Genomic DNA, 27,348 nt, shown 5'->3' on the forward strand with positions numbered 1-27,348 from the left:
TGTAGATCTTAGATAACAACATTACAGCTCTTAATTAGACAAAGATGTCCAAAGAAGAGCACGGCACTCGTAATGTGTGATGCTTTAACTGAGTCACACACCCCCCCCCCCCCCCCACCCCTCCTTTCTTTTCTGGTCGGAGTAATGGTTTGACTGAGAGTGTTAATGGGGTTGTGTCACTTCAACTAATAGCATTTAACATGTAGAGAAAGTTAAAGGGAACCTGTCACCTGGATTTTGGGTATAGAGCTGAGGACATGGGTTGCTAGATCGCCGCTAGCACATCCGCAATATCCAGTCTCCATAGCGCTGTGTGCTTTTATGGTGTCAAAAAAACCTTAGATGAGTTCTGTCTCCTCCATGCTTGAGAGATGAGTCCAGTGTTCTCTGACTCTGAGCCCAGCCACGACCACTGGGAAGGACCTCAGCACAGCCCCGCATCCTCCGAATCTCCTCCTTGCTCGCCGACGTCACAAAGCTAGAGCACCGTAATCTCGCGATACACGAGCTAGCGCATGCGCAGTTCATTCCCTGAGGCTGATGCTTCCTTTGCTGGCTGGATTCATGCTTCCACCACATTTTACACTGCTCATTTCCATGGTTACGACCACCCTGTAATCCAGCAGCAGTGGCCGTCCCACCAAAAGAGGGGGAAAATGGTAGTGCGTCTTATGGTACAAAAGCTAATGACCTCTTCCATTATGAAAGTGGTCATTAGTATGTAGGAGGCACAGGGGGCTGTGAGTGAAGCACTGTGCTGGCTGTACTCATTCCTCCCTAGTCTTCCTCCGGGTGCCGCACTGCAAGTTTTCTGACTGCATACAGTGTTAGGACATAATACATGTAGGCGCGCACTATGACCTGACACTGTGCGAAGTCAGGTTACAGTGCAGAGCGGGCCGGAAGAAGATCAGCAGGAGAGTAAAGTTCATTTATTTTTTTTGTCTGATGTTACTTGGGGGGTGTGATCTGAGGAGGAATGGGGGTCTGATATAAGGTCTGCGGAGGAATAGAGGTCTGATCTGATTTCTGAGGAGGAATGGGGGTATGATGGGGATCTGATACAGAGGACTGATGGGGGTACAATATGAGGTCTGATGAAGCTTGGGGGTCTGATCTGAAGTTTGAGAAGGAATGGGGGTCTGATACAGAGGTCTGATGAAGCTTGGGGTCTGATCTGAAGTCTGATGGAACTTGGGGGTCTGATCTAAAGTCTGATGGAGCTTGGGGGTCTGATCTGAAGTCTGATGGAGCTTGGGGGTCTGATCTGAAGTCTGATGGAGCTTGGGGGTCTGATCTGAAGTCTGATGGAGCTTGGGGGTCTGATCTGAAGTCTGATGGAGCTTGGGGGTCTGATCTGAAGTCTGAGTAATGGGGTCTGATCTAAGAAGGCATGGGGTCTGATCTGAGGTCTGATGAAAAATATTTTTTTCTTGTTATTTACCTCCTCTATATTCTAGGTGTGACTTATGGAGCGAAAAATATGGTACATAGAATATTCACATATGTGTTGTTAATGAGTGATAAAATCATTTTAAAGTGTCTCTTTAACAACATTGTCAGCAAAGCCCTGCTTGTTAGGTTACCTGTAAGGCTCTGATGGTGCAAGCATTGACCAGGTTGGTTGTACTAATGGATGTTACTGCTACATATGCTTTGTCAGTACATGAGAGTGGCAGATCAGGTCTTATTTATTTAAACAGCCTATTGTGTGGCAATTCTAATTGGAAGGGGGTGGGGCGGTTTGTTATCAGATAGGCATTGGAGCATTACACATACAGTGGATATAAAAAGTATACACACCCCTGTTAAAATGTCAGGTTTCTGTGAGGTAAAAAAATAGACAAAGATAAATAATTTCAGAATATTTCCCACCATTAATGTGACCTATAAACTGTACAACTCAATTGAAAAACAAACTGAAATCTTTTAGGTAGAGGGAAGAAAAAATATAAAAATAAAATAATATGGTTGCATAAGAGTGCACACCCTTAAACTAATACTTTGTTGAAGGACCTTTTGATTTTAGTACAGCACTCAGTCTTTTTGGGTAGGAGTCTATCAGCATGGCACATTTTGACTTGCAAAAACACTCCAAATCTGTCAGATTGCGAGGGCATCTCCTGTGCACAGCCCTCTTCAGATCACCGCACAGATTTTCAATCGGATTCAGGTCTGGGCTCTGGCTGGGCCATTCCAAAACTTTAATCTTCTTCTGGTGAAGCCATTCCTTTGTTGATTTGGATGTATGCTTTGGGTCGTTGTCATTCTGAAAGATGAAGTTCCTCTTCATGTTCAGCTTTCTAGCAGAAGCCTGAAGGTTTTGTGCCAATATTGACTGGTATTTGGAACTGTTCATAATTCCCTCTAGCTGAACTAAGGCCCCAGTTCCAGCTGAGGAAACAGCCCCAAAGCATGATGCTGCCACCACCATGCTTCACTGTGGGTATGGTGTTCTTTTGGTGACGTGCAGTGTTGTTTTTGAGCCAAACATGTCTTTTGGAATTATGGCCAAAAAGTTCAACCTTGGTTTTATCAGACCATAACACCTTTTCCCACATGCTTTTTGGGAGACTTCAGATGTGGTTTTGCAAAATGTAGCCTGGCTTAGATGTTTTTCTTCGTAAGAAAAGGCTTTTGTTTTGCCACTCTACCCCATAGCACTGACATATGAAAAATATGGGATTGTTGTCTCATGTACCACACAGCCAGTACTTGCCAGATATTCCTGCAGCTCCTTTAATGTTGCTCTAGGCCTCTTAGTAGCCTCCCAGAACAGTTTAAAACTCGTCTTTTCATCAATTTTGGAGGGACGTCCAGTTCTTGGTAATGTCACTGTTGTGACATATTTTCTCCACTTGATGATGACTGTCTTCACTTTGTTCCATGGTATCTCTAATGTCTTGGAAATTCTTTTGTACCCTTCTCCTGACTGATACCTTTAAACAATGAGATCCCTCTGATGCTTTGGAAGCTCTCTGTGGACCATGGCTTTTGCTGTGGGATGCGACTAAGAAAATTTCAGAAAAGACCAACTAGAGTAGCTGAACTTTATTTGGGGTTAATCAGAGGCACTTTAAATAATGGCAGGTGTATGCTGACTCCTATTTAACATGATTTTGAATGTGATTGCTTAATTCTGAACACAGCTACATCCCCAGTTATAAGAGGGTGTGCACACTTATGCAACCACATTTTATTTTTTGTTTTTTTCTTCCCTCCACCTAAAAGATTTCAGTTTGTTTTTCAAGTGAGTTGTACAGTTTATAGGTCACATTAAAGGTGGAAAAAGTTCTGAAATGATTTATCTTTGACATTTTAACAGGGGTGTGTAGACTTTTTATATCCACTTACATAACACTGCTGTAACAAGCATGACTCCTCCTCCATGTCTCCTAGCAGATAACTTTTAAAGGGTTATTTATAATGTGTAATAGATATCAATTAAAAGGATATGAGTAAGTGGAATATCTTTTAACTTAATTTTGCAAGTTCTTTGGCAGAACTTGTTTTCATATTTTCTCAGCGTAAAAAATTAATTACAACAAATTACAGTTTTCATATTGGCCACTAGATGTCAGCAGAATAGCCTAAACGGCAAGAAAGGTAAAGAGTGAATATTATCACGTCATTATTAATATTAATGATCTAAGTGACTGGGACTGAGCTGCAATACCAGGCACAGCCCTTACTAAAAGTACGAAGCTGTGCCTCATAAACAATAAAGGTGACTGCTGCCCCCGTCAGTCAACTTGCATGACAGGGTGCTGGGAGTCAGACCCCCACCAATAAAAATAATATCCCAAGGATAGGCCTTCAAAACTGTAGTCCAAGGAAACCCCTTTAATAGTAGGTGAAGGCTTTATGATAAAAAGTTCTGCCTAAATCTAAAAACATATATATATATATATATATATATATATATATATATATATATATATACACACACCGTATATATAAACTGCTGGTTATGAGGAAAAAAAATATTTGGCTAAGGGAAAATCAGAGATCATATTAATAATCCTAAAGGATAATGCATCAATTCCTTTCACTAATGAATTGCAGGTTAGCTAATTTGGGGGGTGCACCTTTCGTGTAAGTTATAGACACCTGCAAAAGAAGGTGCAAGGAAAGGAAGAATGTAACCACTACAATATGGGCTCACACAATTTGGCACACAACAGATTTCCGGCATAATTGCTGTGGTAAGGTAGTAAAGTATATCTCTACTGCTCTGTATGCTCATTTACAAAGGCCAATAATCAGGGTAATAATTGGTAAGGAGTGTTCCTAGGAGTGCTCGTTCATGATAACTGGCCTGTGCAAACCTGCCGCCGATCACCCGAAGAACAAGCAAACGCTCGTTCATCGGGTGAAAGCATTATGGATGCGGACTCCTAAATCAACATTTCTGGGCAGAAGATCTCCCAGTGTCAACAGTGATCTACTGCCCAGAAACAATGAAACAATGAGGACAAGCGATCGGAGCATCAACCTCTCATCCCCATACAGCAGACATGATTGCAGCACGGAAATGTAGCTCTCACCCCCTCTGAGGAGCAGGCAATTATCGGGAACAAACATATAGTTACCAATAATTGCCTGCTGTGTCGGCTCCTCTAAAGGGACCTTAAGAATCGCCTTGAAGTATAATACAGGATAGAATAATACAAGTGAATACAATTGTGGGGATGTCTGTGGAACAAAACTTGGCTATCTCCACCATCTCCAGCAATTTATGTTGAGATAGAAGCTAAAGTAATCTATGGTATCAAAGCCTTGGTTTCTAAGGATAAGAGTAAATGTGATTTTCTGAACCTTCTCTCTCACCTTGTATTGTTGAGGATAATACATCAGTCACATTGCATTAGGGAGATTTAATACATGTCCTTTCATAAAGTGCAAATACTTTACCAAAGATGGAAAACTCACTTTACCCACCTTCTCACATTCTGCAGGAGATTGTAAATACTTCTCCAGGACCCTCTGGACACTGAGGAGCTCCGATTCAAAGCCTTCCAGCTCTGCAGCAGTGGGTCCAGTCTTAACAGATTCTTCAGCTGTGACTTCTTCTGAAGGATCTTGATCCAAAAGGATCTGAAATAGAAAGATATGAAGGCACAGGCTCAATGTTAACCAAACATCCCCAGTATGGAGATATTTCAACCCTTTAAATTTACTCAGCATTCCCGCATGACCACAGGTTAGATCAACCCACCATATCTGTTTGCACACATGCATGATGACCGTCATCGCCAATTACAGGCCACTACAGTAATATATCCTGGATTGTGATGTCACTACAGCAGGATAAGACTAGCAAGTCCGCTCAAGTGATGTGATGTCTCTATGGATTTGAGGAATAACAGCTAAGCCAGTGCCTCATCTGCAGACAGCTGTTTCTATGTGGTTGCCCTTCATCAGTGATGATACATTCCCTTTTAACTGCATTAAAGGGATTTTTTCAAATTCCCCCAAAAATTCACTTTGTACAAAGTATTAAAATAAAAAATAAAACATTCTTAAAATACTTTATCTTTATAAATCCTCATGGATCACATTCCCAAATCCATAGATTCAGGGGGTTCTATTTCTACTTATGGAAAGCAACTAGTAGGCATAAGGAGTATTTTAGGCCAGACAATGCCCCTCTGGAAAAAATTTCTCTCTGTTCTGCACTGATGAGGGGCAATCACCCTGAAACAGCTGTGTGTAGATGAGGTACTGGTTTAGCCATCATCCAAGTTATGCCTGAAAGCCTGTTTAAAAGGTCGAGAATTGACTTATTGGATAGCTACCTTACATCTGGTGGCATCAGAGGTTCATCTTTTCTTTTTAGAAAGAGAGCTAATTGGCATATTTCTTTCCAACAGCATTATTGCCTGGCCTTTATAACTCCTTATGCCTACTAGGCGATCTTGATAAGGAGAAATTGTTCCCCCTGAATCTATGGAGTTGGGAATGCGATCCGTGTGGATTTATAAAGATAAGTGTCAGAAAATGACTAATTATTTGAATCACTTTTTATGTTAAACATAATTTATTTTAACTTTTGGAGAGTTTTTCAAAATTTTGAGAGCAGTTACATGGCCGTAAATACAATGGATAGGAGCCGGCCCATTGACTTACATGATATCGTTTTCTAGGCATGTTCTGTGACCTCTGCTTAGGTCAAGAGGGAGCCGATAAGCTGTGATATCACCTATTTGGAATGGTGGATCCTGTGTTATCTATATAGAGGTGTTACTTGTCATTGTAATTCTGCCTGTGATGAAACGTTACCTGTACAGAACAGGAAATCATTGCCTATTATTAGGCCTAGTGGCCAGTGTGAAAACTGCAGAATTGCATCCATTTTTATTAAATGCAGATAGTGGCATGGAAAAATAAAAACTCCCCAAAAATTAAAAAGAAAATATGTTCAACATAAAAACATGTTCAACATTAAAACGTGATTTAAATAATTGGTCATTTTCTGATAAAACATTCTCTTTAACATACTAATCTTGATCAATCCAATAAGCCATCAGCTATATGTTCCTTTAATCTAGAATTAGAGGGATCTAGTTAGCCTTAAAGGATTGTGAATTATTAGATGTGTTCTGTAAATATAAGTCTTACTATTAGATGTTGGATTATTGAAATTGTACAGTACTCTTTGCACTTAGAAAGGCAGGGGTTACAAGGAGATATTTGGTCACATACTCTGTTCTGCCCAAATGCCAAACTTCCAGCAGAATGAGGTCAGTTACAGCCCCTATGCGACATGTGATGGATTTTATCACTGTGGTCTTCCAAGGATCTCCTGACCAGATTCTAGGTACCTTGGTTGAGAAACACTGACCAAACATGGCATACCTTCTACCTCAAAATATCAAGAACAGATTTTGTGTGCACATGTGGCAGTCAAACGCTGCATTGATCAATGACATCCTTTTACCTTGGCAGCATTTATGTGCTGAGAAACTTTCTCAAAGTTGCGATTCAGTTCAGCTACTTTTGGTTCCACCAGTTGCCGACAAGTTGTACCACGACTGCTCATAAGCATCCCTGCATGGTCACAAACATTATCTACTCTGATTCTGACATCATCCAATTCGGACAAAAGACGCTGAAAAAAAAATTAATCTTCGATTAAAAATGTGAAATTCAATTACAGCAATGATTAGATCTGCTTCTTTGCTGCAGTCTCTGCAGGATTTTTCACACTTATGGTTACATCAGCTTCTCTGTTTCCAGGATTGTGAGAGGCCAGCACTACTCCTACTCTACAGCAGTGGAACACGACCTTCTCTGGTCTGAGGGCTACATCATCATATTAAACACCCCCAAGGACCACAATAAAGCATTAAGGGGTATTCCCATCTGAGATTTTTATACTATATAGACAGTTTTGTCCTAAATGTCTGATAGATAAAGGTCTCCTGCTCTCCTGGTTGGCACTCCAGAGGAGAGGAGATGAGGTGGCCGCTCACGCATGAGATGATCTCCATTGTAGTGAGAGGGGGCTAATAAAGCAGCTGAGTGGTTTACAACTCCCATAAATTACATTGTACGTGTGTAAAGCCATCTCTAAATCTTGTGGACCAAGTGAGACAATGGCTGCCATATAGGCATTCATCCCCAACACTCACTATGGTCTACTGGAAGCCAATTTACCCCTTAGTATATTTTTGAAGTGTAGGAAGTAACTGGAGTACCTGGAGGAAACCCATGTAAAGATGGGAAGAACATGCAAACACCATGTAGATCTTGCCTTTGGTCAGATTTCAATCTGGGACCCTAGTGCTACAAGAACTGTGCTGTCCATGGAGACAAAGCCGGCATGCTTGGGGGCCACACAGTGTGACATCAAGGTGATCATACACCTACTCAACATCATCCAGCAATGTCTGTACTAATGTACTGCCATTTTTTCAAGCAGAAGCAAACACTGAAGCCTAACAACCTGGTTTGCACCATCTTCATGCAAATGAGTTATGACAACCTTAGGTAAGTATACCTTCAAGGTAGGCAGATAAATATAAATTCCTCTCTTACTTTTTGAAGGAAAGTCTTTAGACAATTATCCATTGATTTCATACATGTTTCAAGACCCTGTCAATGTAGAACAGTACCTTCACAATTTCCTCTTTCTTGTTAGCTGGCTTTTTCTCAATCTCGTCCAGAAGGGTTTCCGCTTGATAGAGCCAAGTGCTTATGTGAGCGACATTCTCATCGAAAATCTCCATCTGACTCTGGTGATTCTAACAAAACATAGAGAAGGGTCATTGGCTGCAGGCATTCAAGTAAACGACTGCTAATGAGTGGTAATTTAGGGAGCTGGCACCAAGTGGAGACATGAGAGAAGAGTTCGGGCAGAATGAATTCAAAGACTGGGAAACCCGGTTACAAAACGCCAACATCTGTATAAAATATTTGACTGGTTAGCAGTACATACACATGGAAGGATTTCCCTCATGTAACGCTTACTATTACAAAGCAGCCCGTCTACACTACTACTACATCTTCCATTCTTAGGATTCCTTATTTATCAAAGAATTGAACACAAAATAAGAAAAACATTAAAAACACAAAATCAATACTATATATTACGTTGGATGCAATGGTCAGTTTCACATTGGTGTTTTCATATTAGAAAACAAAAATCAAGCACAAAAGAGATGAGCTTTCAACACTATACCAGCACCCATAATACATCTGGAGGGTAAGTGGGTATTTTACAGACAAATATACACCTACTGTACTATTCAAAGAAGATGGGTACCGCTATAAATTAAGTAAACCGAGGGTGCTACCAGCATGTAAAAAAACATGCATAATAAGCCCCAAAAAAAAGTCTACGCACTAAAGTAAGGTGCACACCATTTAAAAACATATACAAATAAATAGAAGCTATATTTGACATACATAAATAAAAAATTATTAATTAAAAACTATATAAAATGACAGGGCATCCCCAAAAAATGCATATAGCAACAATCCAGGAATTAGCCCCCCACAGCGCAAACCGTGGTAGGTATAATAATAGCAGGATACAAAAGTAGAGAAAGGTCGCAATAATGAAATTCAAAATAGAAAAAGGTATATTACCATAAGTCCCAAAGAGACCAATCTAAAGCAGCATAAAATGATCATGCAAAAAGAGAGATAAATGCCTGTAGGCTGGTATGAATGGGGTTGAATAGCCATATACATTTTTAAATATCAAAATTGTTACATCCTAAGAAAATAAAGTGCTAAATGTGCTATGTAAATAATATATCTATAAATAAGTAAATAAATGAAAATGCATATATATGACCTGCAAAAATGAAAAGAGATAAGAGTGCTGTGGGAATGAACACCCCATATGTATTGCTGCGCTCACATGCAGAGTCCTCAGGGGAAGGAAGCTGCATAAGAATACAGCAATACATACGGGGTTGTCATTCCCAAAGCACTTTTATCTGTTTCAAATGTTCATTCCAAATCATTGCATCTTACAAACAGGGCAGCAATCAAATTGTCTATGCGCGCAGAAATATGCTCGCTGGTCGGCAGCACATATTCCCTTGTAAATGAGCTGGCAACATAATGTAAAGTGTGTGGGGAAATGAATGATCACAGTGATGATCATTCCTGCCCCAAAATCAATCCTTTAGGGCATGTGAAAGCTGTTGCCATGAGAGCTGGTACTGCAGTGAGCCTGGGAGAAAGAAGCGCAGGATGGGAGTGGTAGTTTTGGCCCTGAGAGTGATCGTAGTTCTCACAGTGGAAATTCCACCTCTATAGCTCTCTCTGGGACCGTGCAGTGACTGGAGGACGCACTCTTTCACCCTGGTCTTGGGGCTCCTGACTGGTGTTGATTAGGGGGCCCTTGATGTTAAGTGTTTTCGCAGGGTGCAAGGTAGGAGTGTAAATGCAGTTGCTGACAGAAGGTAATGGAGTCAGTAACTAGGGCCTAGGTCTCAGGAGAATGCACATGTAGGTCCACACTGTAGCACAGCTAAATTCTCACTACTCTGACTAACCAGTGGGTGGACCCAGGTCGATCTCCTGGCAACCTAAGGGGATGAGCCAAGGCTGTTAACTCTTGCTTCACCATACAGTGCATCACCTTTTGCAGTGACCCTGTTCTGGGGTATTCTGTGGTCACAACAGTAGGACACAAATAATTGGGTTCACTGGAGAAAGGCTACACAATATTACTACATATGAATATTTAGGAGCCTGTTACATTTTTGATCTAGATAAACTAGATTACTGCAATTCTGCGAAGGATTTAGATTTCAATTCATTAATTCACATTTCCTGTTTAAAGGGATCATTCACCCCTGAGGACCTTTTAAACAGAACCCCTCCCCCAGTGTGGGCAGACCCACGGTAGTAATGAGTTCATGCGTCATATCACTGGGTCAAATGACGCGTGTGACACATCACCGCTGCGTCCAGTGAAGTGGCAGTGATGGAGTCAGAACCCAGTGGTGGGGATCGATCAGGTAATTATGATTACCACCGCTGGTCCGCACATGCTAGTGGGGTCTGTAGAAAAGTTCTCCAGAGGTGAACAACTCCTTTATTCTGAACAGGGAAAAATGTAAAATTCAATGGGGTTCTCAAGTCTTTTAAAAAAGTCTGGCCACCTTCTGCCCTGTTGTGGGAAGAGAGTTTGATCAGTACTTAACATCAGGCCGATGATTCCGTGTCTCGACTGCAGTGACACTGGCTGCAGGCTCTTCTGCTCAGACCCTGACCAGAAGGTGGACGGATTTTTTTTAAAACCCGGGAGAACCCCTTTAAGCACTGCTCCTATCCAGATGAATAGGAGTAGTGCTGCAGTAACCAGACACTACCACTATACAGTGTATGGAGCTGTGGAGTTCCAGAGCTGGGTTTTAGAGGTGCAGCTTCTGAAAAGAGCTGGTCAGTGGGGTCCCAAGTGCTAAATCTCCCTAATTTGATATTAATATAAATCCTGAAAATCCCCTTTAAATCCCGGTTTTAAACTGAATTAATAAAAGTCACCTTTTAAGTGTGTCATATTCAGTGACAAACATGGTTTGTTGCAGTCTACGTTGCTTTGGGTTTCAGGAATTTTTTAACTCCAGATTATCTCAAAATAATTATTTCAAATCTAAGAAAAGGGATATGAATATGGACGTAATTAAACAATGTCTTCTTACGGAAACTGTATATTTGGAGTTTGACTGCACCAGATTTGCGGACTAACAGCAGTACCATTACCATGGACATTATAGAGTAATTAAACTAAAGGACATTTCTTCAATGAAGAGTTGCAATGAACTTACCAGTAATGTATTGCACCAATCCTCAGTCCAGGTGCGGACTCTGCTCCAGCCAGCATTAAGGACACAAAGCTTCTCCTCCAGGATGTTCTCGCTTCCCTCCACCAAGCACTGCAGAGCTGCGCTGCTCTCAGTCACGCTGTTCAATTCAGCTTTCCTCCTCTCCAGCTCCTTCAGCACATTCTACAAAAAGAGCAGGCCGGATTATTCAGAGCACGCCGACAGACCTTTGAAACTCTCTCTTTTTCTCACACATTGCCTAACAGTACAGGAAACCCTTCAGCTCAACTGTTTAGTAATAGGCTTGATGTAAACTATGGGGCACATTTATTAGGACCGGCATTTTAGACGTTGGTCTTAATGATAGCCCCATCTGTGGTGGTGGATCGACAAAGTTATGAAGAGGCGCCGGCCTCTTCATAACTTCAGCGTAACCAGCGCTGCTTCTAAATGTAAGACAGCTTCCTAGACCTTTTTCTTGCCTGAAACAGGCGTAGTATGTCGTAAATGAGACTGGCCTCCCGGACCGTCCCCTTTCCCACCATGCCCACTTTTTTAGACCTGGCGTGAGCGGGGAGAAGTCGCAGATTGCAGAACAACTAACCATTGCGCCGCAATCTGCACCTGAAATATGCCTAATTTAGGCATATTTTAGGTTTATAAATGACCCCGTATGTATATATACATCTACTATTGTATACTTTTATCCTGTCTTGGCATATACTCTGTACATCAAAGGGGTTGTACTCTTTGGAAGGGTTCACCATTGTCATTTACAGGGTGTGCCACTGTGTAATTTCCATGCAGCCCTACCAGCAGGTTTGAGGTCCTCAGGAACAGATCTGGGCACTATTCCTTATAGCTAATAGATGAAGGTCTGGAACCATAACGGAAAATTTACTTTCTAACCAAGACAGAGCTGGATTCCACACTGTCAATTACAGGGTGTTCCACTGTAAGCTATAGAGAAACCCCACAGCAAGTGTGCAATATTCATGCAGCACCGCCATCACGTGTGGGGTTCTCAGGAACAGACCCAGACACTATTCCTTAAAGCTTACAGATGAAGGTCCGGAACTATAATTGAAAATGTACTTTCTAATCCAGACAAAGCCTGGTTCCCCATTGTTAAATACAGGGTGTGCCACTGTAAGCTGTAGGGGGTACCTGGCAGCAAGCGTACAATTTCCACGCAGCCTCACCATTGGGTACAAGGTCCTCAGGAACAGATCCGGTTATTATTCCTTATAGCTAATAGATGAAGGTCCAGAAGTGTGATTGAAAATTTAATTTCTAAACCGAACAGCGCTTCTTCCGATACCAGAAGTTGGCGTCTATATATATATGTGACAGTTATTCCAACAAAACTTTGTAAAAAATTATTATCCTAATATCAGCCTACTCATACCTGGCAAGACCAACCAGTCGCGATGCAAGCCAGGGCAAAGTAGAAAAGTAAATGCATGTCACACATATGGCTGCAGCCCATATGACCCCATAATACAGTCATAGTGACTCTGTCTGCCACGGTGTAGCACCTCTATGCAGCAGAAAATAATGGAGATACTGAGCAAACATCTCCACAATGCATCATGCCGAAAGGTATAGTAGGGCCCTATACACTATACTGGATACTGCATATTGACTCCATACAATTCAGAAGTTTTGTGGAGCCGCAATACAGTCTTGAGCATTGACGTTAAGGATTACGGTCTAGGAATGCTAGGAGAGCACATATAGGGCACATGTAGAGTAAATACATCTATTGGCAATTGCAACAGCGCTGCTACAATGTGTGCTTCCAAGAGAACTTATTGAAGTAAGCCTGCTATATGTTTCACAATGTTTTCTGCCTCTTTCTTTCCATACAGTCACTGTTCCTTCATGTCCCACTGCTGCACGCTTACAGAACACCTTGAGTTATGGGATTTCATTTTTAGTATACGGGTGTTTGCATCCCTACAATGACAGATTTACTTCCCATTCACTTTGATGGGAGTTGAATGAACCAGCATGCAGGAATCTTGCTTTGAATCCATCTCAAGACAGACCAGCTCTGCTGAAGTATCAGATTACACATATCAATACAAGTCTATGGAGAGGGGAGAGGGGGAGTGAGCAAGAGCATGCATGAGACAGGACTCCAGGAGATACAACAAAAAGAATCCACCACTAAATAGGAAGTTTATATCTGACAACAAGTGCTAAATTCAGAACCATACAGGTCAGTACTTTTCTGTAATGAGTGACAGAAGGTTAGGAAGCAGTTTCTCGGCTACTGTCAGTGTGCAGCGGATGGCAGCTGGTCTCTGCCCACCATCTCTGGGAGAACTGCAGACCTAGAACTAGATATTCACCATGCATCCAAATGCATGTCAGATAAGAGTTATATAGTGACCATAAATAGTGTTATTACTAATGTACACACACTGTACTATTGATTAATGCAGAGTTTGTTGATATGTTAGTGATGCTTTAAGTGACATATCAACCGATGTATTACCCTAGATCACTAGGCACATAACCCTAAATCCCTTTACTGCACAGACTGCCACAGATATTATGACTATCTATTTGTACAATATGAGGGCATCATTTAAATGTACTGCATAGTGGAAGTTGTAATGTATACAGTATGGCAGTATAATCTCCATACACTATATGGCAACTTTATTAAATTTAAAATGAGAACCCCCTAAGACTGCATGTGTGTGCAGCTATTTGTATGTTTGTGCTTGATAACACTCTGCATATGCTTTTGGCTCCACATATCGATGCAAGACAAAACTCTTTGGGGGAAGACTTACTATTGAAAATACACCAGAATGCTAGTGTAATTGGGACTAAAAGACTGGTGTATGTGTGTTGCACCACATTTATTAAGTTTTTTGGACACTTTTCAAGCCTTGGGAAGGGAACGTGGCTCACCGGAAAGAGGTGTGCTGTCCGCATTTTTTCCGGACCCATTGGAATGAATGGGTCTGCATCCTATCCGCAAAAAAAAAACGGAACAGACCCGGAAACAAAATACGTCTCGTGTGAATGTAGCCTTACACTGACATAATGCAAGTCTTTCAGGGTCACATAGCAGTATAAATCATTGTAATGCTGTGCGATCTTGTCAAAGGAGTAGAGTTGAGAACAAGAACTCATGCTGCCACACACAGCGAGTTTCTCGCACTAAAATCGCTTGTCTGGGTCTAATAATACACTAAATAAACTTATTATGCATTGGTGAATTAGCAGTTAGGCCTAGTTCAAACGAACGTTTTTTTTTTTTTTGCGAGTGTACGGGCCGTTTTTTTGTGGTCCGTATACGGAACCATTCATTTCAATGGTTCCGCAAAAACGGAATGTGTTCCGTATGCATTCCGTTTCCGTATTTCCGTTCTGTTGAAAGATAGAACATGTCCTATATTTGGCTGCAAATCACGTTCCGTGGCTCCATTAAAGTCAATGGGTCCGCAAAAAAAAACAGAACACATATGGAAATGCATCCGTATGTCTTCCGTATCTGTTCCGTTTTTGCTGAACCATCTATTGAAAATGTTATGCCCAGCTCAATTTTTTCTATGTAATTACTGTATACTGTATATGCCATATGGAAAAACGGAACGGAAAAACAGAAAGGAAACGGAAACACAACGGAACTCAAAAACGGAACAACGGATACGTTAAAAACGGACCGCAAAAAACTATAAAAGCCATACTTTCGTATGAACTAGGCCTTAAAAGGGTTTTCCAGCATTTTTATACTATCCTCTGGATAGGTCATCAGTATGTGATTGTGGGGGACCGACACTCGGGACCACTGCCGATCGGCTGTTTTGAAAAGGCGGCAGCGCTCCTGTGAGCACACCGCTGTACATTGTACGACGGCTGTGCTGGGTTTTGCAGCTCAGCTCAGCTCCATTCACTTCTTTGGGACTGAGCTGCTCCTAAGCCACGTGATCGATGAACGTTTCGTCACTGGCCTAGGAAAAGCAGAGAAAAAGAGCGCCGCTGCCTTCTCAAACAGCTGATCAGCAGGGGTCCCTGGTGTCAGACCCCCACCGATCATATACTGATGACCTATCCTGAGAATTCTGGGAAAACCGCTTTAATGGTCGGGCTACATTATAATGGATTGGATGGTTATATGGTAACTCAAGACTGAATACAAAGCGTAATTTAAGAAGTTGATCAAACAAATGGTTCTAAAAATATCATAAAATTGCCTAATCAACAAAGTTTGAAGTATAAAGGAAAACATTAATATAAACCTCTTCAGTAAATATCCATCATTGGAATTTATGCAGCATGTAGTTTGCAATTTGAAGCGATTAAAGATTCATTATCCAAGAATCATTTGCATCCTGGTGCAGCTAAGCCACAAGTGACTTATAATTAAGTCATTTAATAAGTCAAGCACAATTTGTTTTCGCTGTGTACTCATAATTCAGAAAGAAATCTCTGCCCAATTAATGCTGATGTAATAGCAATTCCTACTACACTGAGAAAGACGGAGAAGAAAAAAGTTTAATCTCAAAGTGAAAATTCAGGCCTAGTGTACTGCCGTGTAATGGCTCAGTTTTTGAATAGGGCTCTCATTCTGGACTTTTACTTAGACCTCCATATGCCCCAAATTTTTTGTTACATTCTACTTGGATCCAAAAGAAAAAAATTTAAGTACTGTACAGTACGTACAGAGCTTTATTCCCTCTAGAAGCCTTGCTTCCAAGGAAAAATACCCACATGCATAAGGGTCACTGAGTTCTGCCATGTGAATGAGGTTTAGTCTGATCTACAGTCAAAGACTGGCTTCTAAGTATTAAGATATCTGTATACGGCTGCTGTGTGCGGTCCATGTGACTGCAAAATTTGCAGGACTGACGAAGACTCATGTGAGACTAACTCACTGCATCATAGTGATCTTGTGAGTTCCAGTTCAACCGCAGGTCTACTGTCCTGTACTCAAATTATGCTGTATGTATGGGACAGCAGACCCGCAGCTGGGCTGGATCTCACATCATCATAGATCAGTATCATGCAGTGAATTCAGCTCATGTGAGCCGCAATCGGTCCGGTAAATGCGACCGGCTGTCATACTGACAAAATTTCACGCACCACACATGGCCATTTCTATGCAGTCTTATATACCCCAGAATTTCAAAGAGACATCTGTTAAATTGGCATTAAAATTATTATGAAACTATCACACCATGTTACAAGCATCATGGAAAGGTTTTCTTTTTTTCCAAATCAAGGACCTGTGTCAACATCTATCAGTACTTCTGTCTATCAATTGATCTTCAAAACAGACACAAGAACAAGGCAAACAGAACATGGCTAGAAGTCAGACACACACAGGAAAAATCCACGGAACAGATTCAAAAACAAGACCACTGAAACTAGGACAGAATTCAGACCATGAACAGGCAAAGGAACAGATCAGGAACAGGCCAAGCATACAAACAGACAAACGGATCAGAAGATCCTTCAGGGAATTCAGACACAGACAAAAATGTGCAAAGAACCAACAGAATTAATGCTGCAGAACCAGGGGCAAGACACAAACTCAAGAACTATATAGCAGACGTAATGAACTCGGTCAAACAGATGCAGACACAAGACCAAGGAACACTTAAAGGGGTTGGCCACTCTTTAAATACTCTCCACTACAGTGTGGCAGGGAAAAAATGAAGTCCCTAATATACTTCATTAAACACATCTGCCTGCTTCTCTTTCAGTTATAAGCCGCTCCCCCTTAGTCCTGCTCTACCTTGCAGCTGAGTTCGTCCATGGCTGCACGCGACATGGAGGAGCTTGAGAGGAAGCTCGTCCATGCGCATGTGCAGTCTGCTCCTGTCAGTGGTTGGCTCCCTGCTGCCCTCCAACTGTGACAGGAATCAGCTGCTTGTTCCCGCTCTACAAACAGCTGATTCCTGTCAGAAGCTGGCTGTGATAAAACCCTTGAGTCCCTACTGCAGTAGCTACTAGTCAACCCCCATCCCCCCCTGCACTATCACCACACAGCCAACCCGCTAAGCCACACCCACCGGTTCCATTATGCCACGCCCCCTGCAACCAACAGGGAAAGCAGGACATCTAGCCAGGAACTATGATTTTGTGTGCGTGTTTATATATATATATATATATATATATACACACACACACACACACACACACCTTTACCTTGGAGTGCTGCCTGCTTTTTGGATTATATATATATATATATATATATATATGGCTTTTTTTCTCAGAGAAAAGGTGGTGGAACTCACCCCCCCCCCCCCTCCCCGACGCGTTCCGCCAGAAAAAAAGCTATATATATATTATATATATATATACATACACACACACAGACACACACACACAAACATCGCGTCCACATGGGTGAATAATCTTTTTTCTATTTTCATCTAATGAGAATGCTGTTGTTTTGCTTTATATATATATATATATATATATATATATATATATATATATATATATATATATAGAATTGCAAAAAAGGGCAGCACTCCAGAAAGTAAAAGAAGAAAAAACTTTAATTACCCATATGGGACAGGCGACGTTTCGGCTCAATGTGTGAGCCTTTCTCAGGCTTGAGAAAGGCTCACACATTGAGCCGAAACGTCGCCTGTCCCATATGGGTAATTAAAGTTTTTTCTTCTTTTACTTTCTGGAGTGCTGCCCTTTTTTGCAATTCTATCTACTTGGATTGGCTTTATCCACACTGGGCCAGCTGCACCCGTATTTTTTCCTCTGACGGTGCTGCCACTGAACTTTTTTTGTTTTTTTTATATATATATATATATATATATATATATATATATATATATATACACATACATACTTACATACATACACATTTATTTATACACAAAATTTAACACACGTGTTTAATATATTTATATGTGTATATACATTGTGGTCCGCAATGCATGGGCACTGACCGTATGTGTATATGTATGTGTGTGTATGTATTTATGTCTAAGGGTCCATTCTCACATCCGTGTGTGTTTTGCGGATCCACGGATCCGCAAAATACAGACAGCGGCAATGTGAGTTCCGCATTTTGCGGACCGCACATTGCCGTCACAAAGAGAATATGCCTATTCTTGTCCGCTATTGCGGACAAGAATAGGACATGTTCTATTTTTTTCAGGATCGGAATTGTGAACCCGGAAGTGCGGGTCCTCAATTCCGGATCGGGGCCGCATAAAAATGTATGGCTCCGCAATTCCGTTCCGCAAAATGCGCAATGGAATTGCGGATGTGTGAATGGAGCCTAAGTATGTGTACATATAAATATATATATATATATATATATATATATATATATTATATATATGAATATACATACACATATGTATATATATATATATATTTACACACATGTACATGTGTATGTGTATGTGTGTGTGTGTGTGTGTGTGTGTGTGTGTATACATTGCAATGCATGGGCGCCGACAGTGTGCCCACTGTCTGCAGACATGAACCCATTAATTTAAATGGGGTCTGCAATCTGCATCCGACAGTACTTTTCGCAGTGCGGCGGCATAGACAGAAAACCCATGGATGCACTCCATAGGTTTCCGATCTGTGCTTCCATTCCAGACCACACCGTATCTTTCGGATTTCAGACCCATCACTTGATACGGTGCGCACGCGGCTGGTGCCTGTATATTGCAGACCCCCTGTTCGCTGGCCACAATACAGGCACAGGCAGGCTATGGTCATGTGCATGAGGCCTAAAGCCATACCTCCTTCCAGTATCCGTCAGGACAGTCCCGGATTTCAGTGGCGGTCCTGGTACGGGGGAAGTATGTCGAAAATGGATCAGTTTTGCCCTAATGCATTCTGAATGGAAAAGGATCCACTCAGAATGCATCAGTTTGCCTCCGATCAGTCACCATTCCGCTTTGGAGGCGGACACCAAAACGCTGTCCGCCTGATGAAATTGAGCCAAACGGATCCGTCCTGGCACACAATGTAAGTCAATGGGGACGGATCCGTTTTCTCTGGCACAATAGAAAACGGATCCGTCCCCCATTCACTTTCAATGGTGTTCAAGATGGATCCGTTATGGTTATAGAAGACCTAATACAAATGGATCCGTTTATGACGGATGCATGCAGTTATATTATGGTAACAGAACCGTTTTTGCAGATCCATGACGGATCCACAAAAAACACAAGTGTGAAAGTGGCCTTGGGCACGTAGTGTCGCTCTTGCTTCTATTCTAAAGTTGGGAGGTATGCTAAAGCACTGATGAGAGGACACCTAATGTGCTGTTGTCACTTCGGCATCACAAGTAGGCAGAGATGTCATGTGACTGCTCCCCTGGAGACGTTTTGCTGTGATGCATGCTGGGATTTTTACTTTCACTTTGCAGCTGCTCCGCCCACACAGCCTCTCATTAATGGGAGCATGCTATGCTAAATGCAGTAGAAAAATGATATATATACAGTATATCTGTCATGATACAAATTCCTCTTGGCTTTAGTTATTGTCTGGGGCACTTTATTGTTTTTTATACTTATGGTGGCCAACCCCTTTAACTCAAGCAATACTGAACTGAGGAGCAGTACAAAGCACTAATTCACAATGACAAATAACCGAGGTCTGGACACATGGAACAGTGGCAACCTGAACCACCATAGAAACAGTGGTCCAAATTCAAATCCACAAGAAGCTGACTCCTGAGCGCATGGAACAATGGCACGAAACACCACGGTAATAATATACACATAAATTATTAATATTCCATTTCTTTAGAATAATCTTCCAACTTAAAGGGGTTTCCAGGATTAATCATGATCTATGACCTATCTTTTTGAAACATCATCAATATCTGACTGGCGGGTGCCAGACCCCCGACATCTCTACCAATCATCTGTTTGCAAGGGCCGCTGTGTGCTCTGCGCACTGTGTAGAAGCGGTGCCTGGTAACTCCAGGCACCCCTGCTGACCAGATTTTAGCAAAAGCTGCTGTATGGAGAAAACTTTCAATGGGAGTAGCTCTGCAATAACTAGGCACTGACACTACTCTGTGTATGGAGCACAGCAGCTCCTGCTAACAGCTGATTGGCAGAAGAGAGGAGTGTGGGCAGGAATATACATGAGATACGCCCTTGAGGATCTATGCATATATCCAGTACCAAAAATACTGCTTCTCTGCTCTCAAACAAAGGATGGACTGAGATATAATCTATGGTATGAAAATCAGAATGTACTTACTTTGGCCCAGGCAATTTCAACATCCAGATCAGCACAAACATTGTCAGTAGTGGATTTCAGAATGAGTTCAGACTCGGTAGCAGTAAGCCATTCAGACAAGGAGGCCGATTCTTTCCTCAGCTTCACAGATAATATAATAGCACGTTCCAAGTCTTGTTTCCCTTCTGTTACCTACATAGAACAATTAAGAAAGCAAATAGCCACCAATTATATTCCTGCCTTTTTTTAAAAATCTCAGATCACTCATTAAGGAGCTATTTTCTCATATATTCTGCACCAACAGACAAAACCCATTTATCTGACATAAAAGCTAAAACGAGCCAATATAAGACAGACACCATGGATCTAAAAACAAAACATCCACATGCCTTTTTCAGAGACTGACTGTGTCTGTCAATGAGCCATTCCCAGTTTAAAATCAAATTTAATACAAAAGATTTTGGCAATTTACGATTAGAATTGTGAGCATACTGAGAATCCACAGGCCATGCAGCTACTTAATTGTATCAGAGATTCTGTACAGCCTCAAGCTGACGTCCTCTATGTCCAAAGTGAAAATTGTAGAAAATGTTAATTTCAGGATCATTAAATCTGAAATATTACAGTATATGTACCTAAAAGCTAGCATTCAAATTTCAACTAAAGGGGAAAACTAATTAAGAAAGTTGAAGGCAACAAATTAAGCTGTAAAGAAAGACGAAAGACTTGGGCATCAAGATAATGTCTCCTGCCAGTTCTTCTTGCCTTCACCACTGTGCTATTAAAAATTAAAAATGCAATGACTGCTTAGTACAATTGTTGGGGATTGGCAGCCATCTTCCCAGGTGGCCAACTTTTCAGACATCCTGAATACTGGAAATAAATCTGTCATGATGAAAGACTAATCTAAATGAGAGAACTGCTAAGATTCTGCTTCAGTTCAGTGTCTCCTAAAACTCTAGCTCTCCTGGGTTCCTAGGGCCAATGCAACCTCTACAAAAATGACAGGTTCCTAGGGAATGATTGACTGGGTTGCAGCAGGTGACCCAATCTATAACATCTTCATTGTCATTATTGAACAGAAATTTCAGATCCCAAACTTATTCAGTGTCAAGAATAACTGGTGACATGTCATTAAAGGAAGGACCTGGCTATAAAAACCACTGGTGGTACACTTTAATGGAATTATTAGCATTAGCTCTACTTCATCAACCTTACCTTACCCATTCCCTAAAGACCAGACTTACTGACAGAAATCACATTTATATAGAATACTCATCCACACATTACCTGGCCTCCAAGATCATTATAGAGAAGCTTCAAGGCTGTTAGTTGTTCATCCATTAGTTTTGGATTATCAGTCTGTTGCTTCTGAACAATTTGTCTTCCTGTCTTTATCACCGTCTCAACTTCCAACTTCACTTCACTCAGAGTCTTGTACAATTTCTGAAAGAGGAGTCTGAGTTTGTGATCTTAAAGGCTATGGACACCTTTCAGGGCAATTTTTTTATGATTGCATTTTACTCATTTTGGGCAAAAAAAATTTTATTCATTAAAAATATTCAGCCGTTTCAGAGAAACATGGTTAAATCAGTTTGTTTGCAGGCTGTCAGTTTCTGTTTGTGATCATCTACATTCAATCATAAACATTCATTATAGCTGAATTCTTATCAAACTGATAAGAATATGGCTTAACCCCTCAAGGATCCTTAGACGTGACTTAAGGACTGGATGTGACTTAAGGACAAGGGACGTACATGTCACAGACAGCCGGGTCCCTGCTGCATACGCCAGCATCGGTGAAGACACAGATGCCGGCGTAGTAACCCCTTGTATGCCGCTGTCAAAGCCGACGACGGCATGCAGAGGGTTCACGGAGGGTACGGGTGCCCTCCGCTTCCCCGTCGGGTCCCCGCACTGCAGTGGCAGGGACCCGATGGCAGAGAAGGCAAGCCCGATGCCTTCCATAGACATCGGGGCTTGCCTCGTACGAAAGCATGTGAGATCCAGCACTTAGGCATAAAAGTTGACAGCCGATGCACTACAATACAGGTTGTATTGTAATGCATTGCAGAGGGGATCAGACCCCAGAAGTTGAAGTCCCAGAGTAGGACAAAAGAAAAAAGTAAAAAAAAAAAAAAAAGTGTTTTTCATAATAAAAAATAAATAAAGTTTCAAGTAAAAAAAATCAATAAAAAATTCCCCAAATAAAACACCTAAAAAATAGTCAAAAAAATTGGGGAAAAAATAAAAACAGATATATTGGGTATTGCCGCTTCTGTAACGACCACCTCTATAAAAATATCACATGATCCACCCCCTCACCTGAAATAAAATAAAAACTGTGCTAAAACAACCATTTTTTGGGTCATCTTACATCTCAAAAAGTGCAACACCAAGCGATCAAAAAGGTGTATTCCCCCCACCAGTACCAATCTAACCGTCACCTCATCCCGCAAAAAATGAGCCCCTACGACAATAAAAAAAACTATGGCTCTCAGAATATGGAGACACTAAAACATGATTTTTATTTTATTCAAAAATGCTTTTATTGTGTAAAACTTAAATAAATAAATAAAAAGTATACATATTAGGTATTGCCGCGTCCGTAACAACCTGCTCTCTAAAAATTACATGAACTAACCCCTCAGGTGAACACTGTAAAAAAATAAAAATAAAAACTGTGTAAAAAAAGCAATTTTTTCTTACCTTACATCGCAAAAAGTGTAATATCAAGCGATCAAAAAGTCATACGCACCCCAAAATTATACCAATCAAACCGTCATCTCATCTCGCAAAAAATGAGACCCTACCTAAGACATGTTTCAAAAATGCTGTTATTGTGTAAAACTTAGATAACTAAAAAGCATACATATTAGGTATCGCCGCGTCCGTAAGAACCTGCTGTATAAAAAATATCACATGACCTAACTCCTCAGGTGAACATCGTAAAAAATAAAAACTGTCAAAAAGCCATTTTTTGTCACCTTACATCACAAAAAGTGTAATACCAAGCGATCAAAAAGTCATATGCACCCTAAAATAGTACCAATCAAACCGTCATCTCATACTGAAAAAAAAGAGCCCCTACATAAGACAGTCGCCCAAAAAATAAATTATGGCCTTCAGAATATAAGAGACAAAAAAAGGAGATTTTTGTATAACTTACCAATAAAATCTCTTTCTCGCTCTTCATTGGGGGACACAGGAACCGTGGATATAGATTTGTCCTGTAGGAGGCGTTGACACTAGTAAAAGCTGTTAGCTCCTCCCCTGGCAGACTGGAGAGAGCGCTTCAGTTTGTGTACAAGCAGTAGGAGAAGCAAGCCAGCCAAAGAAAAAACATGGAACACCAACCATGCCAAAAGACCCAACGGGGTTCTAACCAGCAACAGCTACAACTGTGGTCGAACAACAATACTGGGTGGGTGCTGTGTCCCCCTAAGAAGAGCGAGAAAGAGATTTTACTAGTAAGTTGTACAAAAATCTCCTTTTCTCGCCCATATTCATTGGGGGACACAGGAATCGTGGGATATCCAAAAGCAGTCCACAGTGAGGAAAAAACCACAGACCCATGGAAGCAAGCGTCCCTGCAGGCCTCTAAGAAACTGCCCCCTGCTAGACCATGCTGCCTAAGGCAGCGTCCGCCGCTGCATAAATATGCACCTGGTAAAATTTGTGAATGTGTGTAAGAAGGGCCAAGAAGCCGCCTTACACAACTGAGCAGCCGAAGAGCGATTCCTCCGAGCCCAAGATGCCCCCACCGCTCTGGTGGAGTAAGTTGTGACACCTAAGGTCGGAACCCTGCCTTGGACGCGGTATGCTTCAGCAATTGTAGACCGAATTTGGCGTGTGATTGCCACCTTGGAAGCCGCCAATCCACTTCACCCTTTGGAATGACAAAAAGGGATCCGGACGGCAGAAGGGACCAGAGGCTGCTAAATAGATCTTCAGAGCTCTGACAACGTCCAATGGTGTAACTCCGTTTCCTTAGGGTGAAGGAGATGGGCACAGTGAGGGAAGGACAATTTCCTCGTTAATATGAAGTCAAAGACCCCATTCGGAAGAAAAGAAGGGACAGGCCAGCGAACCACCTTGATCCTATGAAGAACCAGGAAGAGTTCTCTGCAGAGAGCACCGATAACTCAGACACCCATCTGAGGGAAGTGATAACGACCAGAAAAACTACCTTCCAGGAAAGGAGTCAGAGAAACTCTCCCACAAGGGCTCCAGGGAAAGCCTGGAGCACTGAGAGGACTAAACTCAGATCCCAAGGTGGTAAAGGAGGACGGTACAGAGAAACCGTATGAGCTACTCCCTGAAGAAGGTCCTTACAGGCCCCAGGGAACCTGAGAGCGCTGGAAAAGTATAGAAGGCGACGACGCCTGACTCTGCAAGAACTAAGGGCCAGACCAAGGTCCAACCCTTATTGTAGAAAGGACAGGACCGCGGGGAGAAAAACGAAGTGGCAGAACATTTTGGCTTCCACAGAAACCCAGGAAGGACCTTCAGGTCCTGAATAGATCCTGGACGATGCAGGCTTGCGGATGACATCCGCCGAAAAAATCTCTTCGCATAGAATGGTGGTCTTAATAGCCACACCGGCAAACAAAGAGACTTAAAATACTAATGGAAGACCGGACTCTGCGAAGGAAGGACATCTCTGAGTGGCAGTGACCAGGACGTCCCCTAGAAGGAGACGAGGTCGGCGTACCACGTGCGACAGCTAATCCCCAGGGCGACTAGGATAGTCGGAATACCCTCCATCCTGATCTTCCGTAGAACTCTGGGTAGGAAGGGGAAGGTGGGAAAACGCAAAGGAGGGAGAACCCTTACCAAGGGAATCAGGGCGACCACGCCGCAAGCTTCCGGATCTCTGCTCGGGAGAGAAAGGTCGGAAGCTTCCGAGACAGTCTCGAAGCCATCAAGTCCACGTCCAGGTGACTCCAACGCAGACAGACCGCCTCGAACACCTTCCGCAGTCCAGGAATACAGAAGAGAGAGGCCGGCAGCCGTTTGTTTGAGGGGGAAGAAGAAATAGAAGGGTGTTCCGTACCAGGAATGGAACGTCTATCATCACGGCAAGACATGACAGCAACCCCGCTCCGTCTGGTGTGAGGAGTCTCGCAGTCTATTCCCGGAATGGGTGTTGGGAACTATGATCACCAGAGGGCTGACATGACCTAGAAATTAGTGATGTCTTAACAGAGGTAACTCACCCAGGACCAATGGAAAGGATTCAATTGCAGAAGGAGAGATGTGGAGCGCGCCACATCCCACCAGCCGGGTCCGGAACTCTGGAATAGAAGGCCACTAAAGAATACCCCGTGCAAATGCAGATGCAGCCAGGGATTTAGTGGCTGTGCCAAAACTCCGCCTGAGGAGGAAGCCAAGTAAGGGGAGCCACAACTGTATCACTAGCCCATACCCCAGCGGAGGAGGGGGCCATACGGCAGAGGCCACCAATTCAGATCTAGAAGAATCTGCCACCTGACGAAGGAGCTGTGCAGTAAGAACCATAGTATGTAGTAGTAACGCAAATACCACTCTCCCAGAAGTAGCCAGCACCTGCCCCGTCGGCGCAAAAGTAAAGGGAAGCCGTGAGGCCATCCGTAGAAGCCATGGCACCATACTACCCCAATTAAGAAGAGCTAGCTTTAACACTTTACCTGGAAGGGCTCTGAACAGGAGCAACAGCAAGCTAGCATCAGGGTAGAACCCCCAGCTGAGGGGGGACTACAGAGTCAGTGAACACTCGACTCGCTGAAACGTACTCCCCAGAATATGCGCAATGGCATATGCACTACAGAGTGATGAGGACAATGCCCTGACCGACTGGAACCGAGGAGGCCCATGGAGAAGGGTGGTCTCTAGGACACATAAATGTTGCTAGGCAACCCCCATGAGAGACAGAGGATGGCACAACCATTCTCCAAACCAGCACCGAAAGATAAGAAGGATACCAAGTGGAAACCGCGACCGTATCCACTGGCGGCACCCATGGGAATCAACTGTTGCCACGCCCCACTGAAGAAGCTAAGGCATCTAGAGCCGTGGCGTAGTTGAACTGTAGCAATCTAAGATGCTCAGGTATTCCCCTGTAAGCGGATCACTTGTGGAAGGGGAATGCAACAGGAAGCACGGTGATGGGAGAAAGGCTAATGCATACGGCAGGTACAGAACCCAGTGAAGATGCAATGCCGCCACCTACCGAAGGGGGGATGCATACGTCCAGCACTAAACCCAGTGTAACTGTACTTAGTCCACCTACCGCAGGGGGAAGAACATAAGGCAAGTATCCGTAGTAGTGCAATTACTCCGCCTATGGAAGGGGTGATGCCTACAACAAGCGCTGCCAGCGGAAGTGGTCATGCTTACGGCAGAAACAGAATGCAACGGTAGAGAGATTACGCCGTTTATGGAAGGGCAATGCATATGGCGAATCTAGTACCCTGTGAGAGTGCAATTACCCCACTAAAGAAGGGTTAATGCTTACAGTAAACACTGTAACCGGTGATAATGCCACAACGCCACCTATGGAAGAGGCTAATGCATACGGTACGTACTGTACCCAGTGGAATGCAATACCGCCCCCTAAGAAAGGGGAAATGCCTACTCGCGTCACTTAAAATGGCGCTCTAGCATTTAGTTCACCTATAATGCCTACAGTAAGTATTGCATGCAGCAGTGGTGCAAATACTCCGCCTGAAGGAGGGGGTAATGCAGACGACAAGGAACGCAATCTTAAAGAGTGCAACGGATTCGAGTGAGAGCCCAGTTGTAGGCCACGCCGGTGGGAATACATCAACCAAACTACCCAGAGGGTGGAGTGGGAACTAGAGGTCCGTCCACTGGA

The 27,348-nt window shown here is 42.6% G+C and overlaps 1 protein-coding gene across 6 annotated transcripts in view; it reads right to left on the reverse strand.

Moving 5' to 3' along the window:
- The window catches only part of UTRN (utrophin), a 683,920-nt gene that overhangs the window by 434,651 nt on the left and 221,921 nt on the right, over positions 1–27,348 (reverse strand). For all 6 annotated transcript variants that reach the window (XM_040429574.1, XM_040429571.1, XM_040429568.1 and 3 more), the window contains 6 exons: positions 21,783–21,938; positions 20,514–20,684; positions 11,292–11,471; positions 8,118–8,246; positions 6,941–7,111; positions 4,942–5,097 (listed from right to left, as the gene is read on the reverse strand). In XM_040429574.1, the coding sequence (XP_040285508.1) occupies positions 4,942–5,097; positions 6,941–7,111; positions 8,118–8,246; positions 11,292–11,471; positions 20,514–20,684; positions 21,783–21,938 (963 nt within the window). The remainder of the gene's footprint in view (positions 1–4,941; positions 5,098–6,940; positions 7,112–8,117; positions 8,247–11,291; positions 11,472–20,513; positions 20,685–21,782; positions 21,939–27,348) is intronic.

The sequence above is a fragment of the Bufo bufo genome, chromosome 4 (genome assembly GCF_905171765.1).
Source record: "Bufo bufo chromosome 4, aBufBuf1.1, whole genome shotgun sequence".
NCBI classification, from domain to species: domain Eukaryota; kingdom Metazoa; phylum Chordata; class Amphibia; order Anura; family Bufonidae; genus Bufo; species Bufo bufo.